Source organism: Triturus cristatus, chromosome 6 (assembly GCF_964204655.1).
Source record: "Triturus cristatus chromosome 6, aTriCri1.1, whole genome shotgun sequence".
In the NCBI taxonomy this organism is placed as follows: domain Eukaryota; kingdom Metazoa; phylum Chordata; class Amphibia; order Caudata; family Salamandridae; genus Triturus; species Triturus cristatus.
The window spans coordinates 1,842,081,716-1,842,091,959 of NC_140589.1; the positions used below are offsets into that span (position 1 = coordinate 1,842,081,716).

A 10,244-nucleotide genomic window follows, 5' to 3' on the forward strand; every position below is an offset into this window, starting at 1 on the left:
TATACCAATAGGGGATAACCACAATGAGCTATCTAGGCATCTAATAAAGCCCTTTGATTCATGTTTTCCAAGTTCCTACATGACACTAAGAGGAACACAGCCCTCATCTTGTGTTCAATAGGAAAACTGTCATTCTCAGCTCAACAGTAAATTAAAAGTCTTGCAGCATTCCCAACGCATCTTTAAAAATGTCCTTATGCCTGACAATCAAATCATCAACTGAGAACAACACTGTTGAAACCTCAGTTTTCTCAACCACTTTGAAAACTCAAACAGCATATAACAGACGTGACGCATTCTTTGAAGACCACCATCAAATAACTCCTAGAGCCTTCTAATGGCTTGTATTTTCCAAAGTAACAGCATAATGTCAAGCATTCCTTGGTGTGTCCAACCAAGAAGATGCTCGCTGTTAAAAGCTACAAACTTTCCCAGAAATCCCTGATCCCTTAAAAGTAATGGTAGACCCAAAGAAACCACTGACATCTATTTAGGTTCCTTTCTACTGATGGAGCAGGTAAAGCAAAATGTTGTATACCTTCTCTATTTTGCATGAAAATACTAATTACGTAACTGACTTCTATTTTAATTTGAATTAACTGTGTGCTGTGTTATACTAACCAACAACATGCATTTTTGGTAAACACAAATTACACGCGGGACTCATTGCTATTTGCATGGCAGAATAACTAATAACTAATTGTGGTACGCCTATTAATAGTAGTATGTGTGGTGATGGAATATTGCATGATTTATGTTGCTTTGGTGACGCTCGCGTTCCTGTTGATGCCAAATAGTGAGTATCATTGCTTTAAATGTCGCTATAAACTAGGAAAATATTAATAAATAAAGGGATTAGTGAGGGTTTAACATAAGAATCTTCATTTCCGCATATTAATTACTCTTTTGTGTTTGTTTTGCTTAAATTGGCATTCGGGCCAACCAAGCCATGACATTCAAAATGGAGTTCGGAAGTGGCCACCGTCTTGTGAGAGCGATGTCTTCTGCGCAGACTCGGATGGCTCCGAAGATCTCCAGACATCCTCAATTCAGAGCACAGTGTTCCTGGTCAAGGATAGAAACATGGAGGACTGCCAAACTTCAGTCAGTAAAAATCACCAGAGGAAACAATAGTCACACATAACCAAGATTCAACAATGTTGCATGAGTATGATATGGACTGAGGAAGGGACCCAGCAATTTCTCTGGGAACCAAAGTCAGTGGGAAAACTGGACCATATTACAAATTTCGCCAAATGGACAAATCATATAATTTTTTAGTCTGAGAAATGTTTCATGTTACCCAGAATTTTATTATAAAAAGGGTAGCAGAATAGAGAAAAAATAACGAGGGTCGCAGATCTTGTCCGGAGGAGAGTGCGCTCCAAATGGGTGTTCCGAATTTCCGTGATCGATTCGCTTGCACGATTGCTTGGTCCTTTGGAGATCATTGGGACTATGTCGTGCTGAGCAGAGAACTTTCCCGGACTTTTGAGTCTTGGCCTGCTTCCGATTGAGCAAAGAATTTGGGTTATGCAGAGCCAATTGAATTACAAAATAACCCTATAGCAAGAATAGGTAAATATAAAATGTCATGCAATTTGTGTTGATAGACTGAAATTCAAATTTGATTGACCGAAATGCTAATTATATAATTGCAAAGAAGAATTAGATAAATCAAATATTGATCAACAGAAATAATGAGTTTGTGGTTCTTTCATTAGGTTAGTAGAGGATTCTGAAGCGTTAATGTGTTTTAGCTGGTTCTAAATCACCATCAACCAGTCCAACTAATTGGTCCATCGACCAAGTGGTGGAGTGCCTTGATGTTAAGGTTAGGATCCTATAGGGGTTGATGTAAATATGTATATTCTGTAATAACATTTTCTTCCCTATAGGTAATAAGGTACCCCCACCACATGTCCAGCGGATACACCGTTCCTCCTGTGTGCAGACTCGTGAGAGAGACTTATGTGTATTGGTGTTATGGGCCCCACCAATGAATGTGGGTGTGAGTTAGCTTGACGACGGGTCTGTGACTTAGGGAGGATATGTAAATTTGCCCCTTTCCGCTGGATCACTACACTTCCATTTTGACATCACATTCTTATATCATCTCATTCGCACAGGCGTGTTAAAAAATTTAATGATGCGTGCAACTGAATCAATAAGATCAAGTTGTAGGTCTCCAAACACTGCACCCTTAAGTGCATCTTTACAAAAATGTGTCCAGGCACTATTGACCTTCAGAACATGACACTGTAGATGGCTTAGTAAATAATTTTGATCATCAGACACAGCACTGTCATTGGCTTTTCAACTGATCCTTATGAATACTCTACTTTAAAATGGCTACGTGATTTCTTAATAGCAGAACACTTAAACGAAGCCAAATACCGATAAGACTCACATCAGTAACAATTATCACAATTTGGATTCTATAACAGTGACCTATTACTGTCATTTCTTTCTATATTGAAAGATTTACAATTGGTGTAGGTCAGTGGTCTTCCAACTTTTTAATGCTGTGACCCCCAAAACCATAAGAAAAAAAGATATATTTTTTTTTAATAAACTGGCCGGCCCCCCTACATCCCCTCCAAACGTTTTCACAAGCATTCTAACAAATTGGCAATGTTTAAAGAAGTCTACCGATTATTTAAATAGTGCAGTCAAATTCAGTTGCCCTTTTAAAAATGCAATAAAATGCACGATTGCCAAGCATACCACCGCCTCCCCCCAGATCAATTAAGCCCCCTCCCCAGAGGATCCCGGCCCCCTGTTTGAAGACCTCTAGCTGTAGCTTGACTAGTGGTGTAGCTAGACCCTATGCCACCCGGCAGCCAAGGGTTAGGAGCGGGGTGGGGGGCTGCTGGCGATTCCTGTGTTTGCCGCCCCTCGGCGGCTGCAAGTAAGAACCAGGGGGGCCACCCCCAAAACTCGTGCTGCCCAGGGTGGATCGCACCCCCCTTGCTAAGCCACTGAACTTGACACGAACAAGGAACCAGTTTGCATTTGCAAAGAGTTCCTGCCTCTTCTAGGGACGATTGTATACTAAGGGCGCTAATGTCTTATTCTACAGTCAATTATTTCTACAAGGAAGAGAGCTTCTCCTGATTTTTTTTTTTATTATAACAACAACTAATTCCTAATCAACTGCTTAGTGAAATCTCAAATTCACAAGACGATACCAACATCCCAAGTGAGGAGAAATAGGATTTCACACTCCAGTCTGTGCTTTGTTCTCTGAGAGAAAAACACTTGTACCGACTAACAATTATGCTATTTTGTGATGAAAAATGCTGTTCAGGATGTGGAGCTGCTTCTTCGTCCTTGTTCAACTCTTGAGCTTCCAAAGGTCCAGAAAGGTCAAATACTTTGGCCTTCTATCGTCAGTGTTCTAAAATACAACCTTTCATGTTAGCTCTATATTGTAAAGCATAAACTGTACCGAAATAATACTGCCAATGTAACACATAATGTTCCCTTCTAGCTGCAGAATCTAGATAACCTTGCCACATATCTTGGTCCTCCATGCAGAATAATCCTAGTAGTCCTGACAATGGGAGAGTTCCACAGAGTGCCTTGGGGGTTGTCATGTGATTTTTTTTTTTTTTTTTTAAGGAGAACCATGACATATTGTTGATATTTCAGGGTTTCCTGTGTAATATGTTTGTATACCACTGCACCACCCAAACACATATATATATATATATATATACATACACACACACACACATATATATGCACGTTTGATGTCTGAAGTAGAATAAAGTTCACAATGTCCACATATCAACAATTTCTAAGTGTATCAAGACAATGGAAGATCTATCATTTTTTCTAGAACTAATTCTCCACAGTACAAGTGAACCGATTCTGAGCTCTCTCTTGCCGTGTGCACACTTCTAGCGACATGTTAAAATTCTCAGCATCTTCCCCATAATACCACAAGTGAATCCATTATTGGTTTTTGGACAAAACCAAGTCTTCGTGCGTCTTGCTCCCACACATTTTCAACCTATTATATTCAGCCTGAATTGTATCTCTACTCTTGCCTGGAATGCTGCCGTGCAAAAGTACTGCCCATCACACACATGGCTACCATGCGTTACCGTTCCCTAGACAACTGATGTAAACGCTCTTCCAGCCCAGGGGTGTAGAGCACTTCATCTTTCGAATTTCAATCTTCGGTGGTGAAAAAGCTTTCTGTTATGGGTCCTGATGCGTTGCCTGAACAGCAGCTATTATCCCTTGCCACTTTGTCACTTGTCTCCTCCTACCACAACTCTTTACTTTAGCATCCCACTCTCACCCGTTTTCTCCCTTTTTAAGCTGCATATCACAGCATCTTTTCCTGAAACTCTCCCTTTCTTCTCCGAATCTGTGACTGCCAAATGACTCCACAAAAAGTAAGTTTAAACCAAAGAGCAATGTAGTACATAGCTGCTATTTTGTGTCCTCTTTACAGACGAACAAATGTGGAGTGCAGAGTATGAATTTTAAAAAAAGCTGGAGTCGGAATTAGGGTGAGACAGGAAGCTGAGGGGAGAAGTGTTGAAGAAGAAAAAACAGATTTTCAAGCATAGATCACAAACCAAGAGGCACGAAGGAATGGGCGGGTTTCTTTCTCAACAGTAGGCCGGCTTGATTATGACCTTCAACTCCAAGTATCCATCTTCAGAAACAGTGATCCTGAAACACTGATTCCCCAAAACTGTACACCTTAAAGACCTATCACATGGTACTGTAACAGAAGACGTCTCCATGGCTTCTGCATATGCACACTTTGATTATGACAAAAGAAGTGTAATTTCATGCTATGTTGATCGTTTTATAATACTTTTCAGTCAGATAGTGCATCTGGCGTTTCAGGGGATAGATGGCCGCATATCCCATTAAATTTTACCGTATTGGAGGTTTTAGATAGTATACGGGACAGTAAAGGGGGTAAAGCACAGGGCCCAGATGGGGTACCAATTGACGTGTACAAACTGGTCCCAGAAATATGGGGGCCTCTGCTTACCAATATTTTTAATGTAGCCGTCAGTAATGAGATGCCCCCGACTTGGGAAGAATCCATCTTAATCCCAATTTTTAAGAAAGGCAATCGTGGGGAAGCCAAGAACTATCGACCGATTTCCATGCTGGATTCTTCTGTAAAAGTTATGAGCCGTGTGCTCCTAGTGAGATTGGAGGAATGGGCGGAGGAAAACGGTATTTTAGCTGAGAGCCAGTTTGGTTTTAGGAAGGGCCGTGGTACGATTGAGCAGTGTTTAAATTTAGAACTGCTCGTCGGTAAATATACTTTGGCTAAGACTGGCACTATTTACCTCTGCTTCGCGGATCTAAGTAGTGCTTTTGATTTGGTGGATCACGGTATTCTCTGGGCAAAGTTGTTAGAAATGGGGGCCCCGGAGGGTATCGTCTTCTTTTTAGCACGCCTCTATACCAAACTGAGAGCATGTGTCCGTTATGGACCGCAAGGTGAATGTACACCCATGTTTAAAATAGGGCGGGGAATACGCCAGGGATGTGTGCTAGCCCCATTGCTTTTTTCACTTTTTATCAATGAGATTGATTCCTTTCTTAAATCTCTGGCTGTGGATGCCCCCAAAATTAAAAATGAATATGTTCCTGTGCTACTTTACGCGGATGACGCGGTTTTAATTTCACGTACACCATATGGTCTTCAACAGCTGCTGGATGGTTTTATGCAATTTATCCAAAGCAGAAAGTTAGTTTTAAACAAATCCAAAACCTTTGTTATGGAATATGGTCGCAGGCACGGTAAAAAACAGCCCTCCTTTTTTTATAGAGGGTCAAAAGGTTCAGGCTGTTGATAACTTTTCATATTTGGGGGTTACCTTTCCAAACAAAAATACCTGGGCATATGAACATAAGAATGTACGGTCTAAAATGGCCAGGAGCGCTTATGGTATTTTTACAATGGCTACTAAATTGGGGGATAGGCGGGTAAACGACATGCTGAAAATTTTTCAATCACGGTGTGTTTCTATTGCCTTGTACGGAGCCGGTATATGGGGCTATGCCCCGGCAGGATCCCTTCAGGTCGAAGAGAATGAATTTCTGAAAAAACTCTTGTGCCTGCCAAGCTCTGTCTCTAATGCCATAGTGCATAACGAATTGGGCATTTACCACCTATCTGATTTGATCCTCCTTAGACCATTGACCCTATGGCGCTCCATTTGGACCAAAGAAGAGACCTCTTTGTGTAGAGCTATCATTTCTGACTGTCTTACTTTGGACTATTATACAAGGATCCCTTGGTTAAAGTATGTTATTGACAACTTTCGGGAGATCTTTAACATAAATATCATTGTGGATCATCATGGGGCAGATGTATTGTCCAAATCTGACCTTAAACAGTGTCGTCTGTTACATCAGGTTTCCATTAAAAGACACCAAAATAGCTCTAATCTTTCATCTTATGTTTCTTACCACGATTTAAATGAATTTGTGGGTTTTCAACCATATTTATCCCAAGTAACCTGGAAGGCACATCGGTTTGTGTTGACCAGACTTAGAATGGAAATAGTCCACAACCTTGTTGCCTTCCCCTCTTTGAACCTACGTCCAGTTGGTCCATGTCCATGTGATAACTCTACTCCCCAAAGCACCGTGCACTTTCTTCTGCTTTGCCAGCTGTACAAACATTTCTGGACAGCCTATCTGAAACCCTTGTTTGTAAAATTTGGGGTCAGATCACTACGTGACTGTATGTGTTTACTTTTTAATTTACATCATCCCGATGTGTGTTTTTACACGGCTACATTCCTTCTTAAATCTATTAATGCTAGGAAAAGTATGCTATTTTAACAATTTCAAGATAATGAATTTTCCGCCTCTGAATGTTTTTTATATTGTTGTTTATTATTGTGGTGCTTTTATGAACTTGTTTTTTGTTCGAATAAAGCCTTATGAAATGAAATACTTGGAATGCCTAATAAAAACTGTTAATTAATAAAAAATAAAAACGAATAAAGAAACCAAGTCTCCATGGCTTGTAGACCAGCACCATCATACCTAATTTTCTTCTGACCTACTTTGTGGTCAAACATCAGTGAGCCCATTGGAGAAGTTCCACTTCTTTCCAAGCTCTGTTAAAAGAGGGTATACAACATAGTAAGGGTGACTACTACCCCCATCTTACAAGGCTATGAGTTGACTGGCAGTAGTGGGGAGGCGGTTTCCTCCTCCAACACTGTACAGTTTTACCCAGTACCCCGTAACAGGTGTGCTTGCCTATCCTCATATATGGGACTTTTGTATGTGTACATTTACCATATTCTTTGGTTTCTGGGCAGTCAAATGTTATTGCCAGCACCCTCCATGGGCAATGTCACTTCTCACAGATGTCTCAGGGAAACATTACTATTACAATCAAAGTCAATAGCCAACTTGCTCAACTCTTCGGTAGTGGAAAAGATGAGCAGTCCAGCAGGGTCAGAAACTCACATACTGCATGACACAGTAAAATAACACAAACTTTCTGAAGACTAGGATTTTTAGGGCACGACTAGGCAGCGCTTGCGCTGTCTCTACGAGACATGCTGTATTCAGGTATGGGCTTGAAGTTCCACCCACTCTCCGCTTATCTTTTTCATTGGCTGCTGTCACTGTCCTTTGTAAATGTTGGCTTTTGATATGTTAATATTAGTCCCTCCCTGTCGTCTTTTGTTACCTTCCAGAAGGACTGGCCGTTTTACATGTGCCATTACTCTGTATGCTTTATTTACAGTCTGTTAGCACTATTTTCTTACATGCCCTTTTGCCTGCCTGCTGCTGCCGGCTCCAACAACATATATATTTTTTAAATGAACCATGCTTGTACTTCAGCAATGGCAGCAGCACGACTTTTGTTTTGTGCGCAGTTCACCCAACCCTATTTTTACACCATTGGTTTTTTTTGGGGCAGCAAAAGCGTGCCTTTCCCCTTTCTTTTCGACTCTGTAGGTATTGTCCCACTCCAGCGAATGTTTGGCGAGCCGTACCTTTATTTTCTTTGGCGCTGCTCAACAAACTCTGGTTGGGCATTCTGCAAGCCCCACCTCGCCCCACTCCAGCAAAAGGCGCGGCTCACCAAGCTCTATTTTTTCAATATCGTCCGCTTTTATTAAGAAGCATGGCACAGGCGGCATGCTTCGCTGCTTTCTAAAAGCATAAAATATTGGGGGGGGGGGGGTGGGGAGGGAGAAAGAATTTGGCAAGCCACGTCTTTATTTTCTTCGGTGCCCCTCACAACAATAGGTCTCAAGAGTTTGAGCTATAATGGCAACACCCGGGTTTTTTTGGTTTCCTGCCACCTGCTCGCACGCTCGATTGTCGACTTGAAAGTTTCCCCCGATATCAGCACTGCAGAGAAGACAGCACTCGCAGACTCCCTCCATGACATGCTTCTCCCTATCAGTACATTGCTTCCAGGTGGCTCCCTCAGTGCTCTGTTCTCCCAGACTCCCTCCATGACATGCTCCTCCCTCTCAGTACATTGTTGCACTGTGGCTCCTTCGGTGCTCTGTTCTCTCGGGCTTCCTCCTGGACATGCCTCTAGCTCTCTCAGTGCATTGCTTCTCTGTGGTTCCTTCAGTGCTCTGTTCACCCTGACTCCCTCCATGGCATACTTCTCCCTCTCAGTACATTGCTTCTCTGTGGCTCCTTCAGTGCTCTGTTCTCCCTGGCTCCCTCCATGGCATGCTTCTCCCTCTCAGTACATTGCTTCTCTGTGGCTCCTTCAGTGCTCTGTTCACCCTGACTCCCTCCATGGCATACTTCTCCCTCTCAGTACATTGCTTCTCTGTGGCTCCTTCAGTGCTCTGTTCTCCCTGGCTCCCTCCATGGCATGCTTCTCCCTACCTCTCTCAGTGCTTTGCTGTTCTGTGGCTCCCTCAGTGCTCCTGTTCTCCCGGGATCCCTCTGTGACATGACTGTCTAGGTTTCTCAGTGCGTCGCTTCTCTGTTACTCCCTCGGTGCTCTGTTCTCCCTGGCTCCCTCCGCGACATGCCTCTCCCTAGTGCTCACTGCATTGCTTCTCTGTGGCTCCATCAGTGCTCTTTACTCCCTGGCTCCCTCCAGAACATGCTTCTCCCTCTCAGTGCATTGTTTATCTGTAGCTCCTTCCGTGCTCTGTTCTTCCTGGGCTCCCTCCATGACATGCTTCTCCCTCTCAGTGCATTGATTCTCGCGGCACCATAGTGTCCTGCTTCACTGGCTCCCTAGTTGCCTTATTTCCCTGGCCCGGTCGCATGCTTTCTTCCAGGCTCTCTCGGTAACTCTTGCTCTACACTCCCTGCCTTCCCCTACCCACCGACGCTCTCGGTGTTACTCTCACCCTCCATTCTTCCTCCCCCGGATCTAACACCTGCCTGTCACTGAGGCTCGCTGCCTGTGCTGTCACTGCTTCCAGCTGTCAGCCCTCCTGTGCCCCGTGCCTGCCTCTCCATGATGGGCTCTCAGAGCCTCTCATCTCACAGCACGTGCGTGCGGCTCTCTCACCGCGGGATGATGCTGCCCGCCCGGGGGTGCTGCCTCCGGTCCCCTCTGCCGCTCCTGTTTCCGCCATGCTGCTGGTCCTGATGCCGGTACCGAGGAGGCGCCTGCCCCAGATTCCAACGGGAGCTGCCAGCAACCACTACAGTCACCGTTACAGCGACCCCCAGCGGCTGGAGGGGAACTCTGCAGCGGGGCGACTGCTGCCGCCATTGCTAGGCCAGGCACAACGCTGAGGGTGATTTTCGCACGCCATTTCTAGTCCGGGCACAGGACACCGAGTGATTTCCGGTCCCCATCTTTAAGAAGGGCAGGTCTTTAGGAACACACTTGTTTTAACATTGCGCAGTGAAGTGAAATAACCGTATTTTATCTTGCAAACTGGGGACCCATTTAGCAAGCTGTTAGGTTTGTACGTGTGGCCCCCTGCGGACACCGTAGTGGTTCTCGCACATATGTGTCCCTGCGTGTGCAAACTGGTTCTTTACACAAGCAAACGCTGCAAGTGCATCATTAGCCAGCCTCGTTGAAGCACACTCTGAAACAAACAAAGGGATGTAGCATAACGGCCAGAGCTGCCGACATTGGACCTGGGTTTTAGGTCTCGGCTAGCGTAGGCTGCGCACATGCGCAGTCTCGCTGGCGAGATTTAATGTTTTTAGGTATTTTGTGTAAAGGGCTTTAAGCCCGCCCCTCTTTTCCATTGGCTGGCGTCACCGTTTATGCTAAACGGTGGCCA

General features: G+C 44.0%; 1 protein-coding gene across 1 annotated transcript in view; it reads right to left on the bottom strand.

Moving 5' to 3' along the window:
- The window catches only part of EIF2B4 (eukaryotic translation initiation factor 2B subunit delta), an 89,343-nt gene extending 79,529 nt beyond the window's left edge, over positions 1-9,814 (bottom strand). Inside the window, exon 1 of the mRNA XM_085613290.1 lies at positions 9,512-9,814. Coding sequence (XP_085469416.1) covers positions 9,512-9,578 — 67 coding nt within the window. The 5' untranslated portion in view covers positions 9,579-9,814. The remainder of the gene's footprint in view (positions 1-9,511) is intronic.
- Positions 9,815-10,244: the final 430 nt, after the last annotated feature.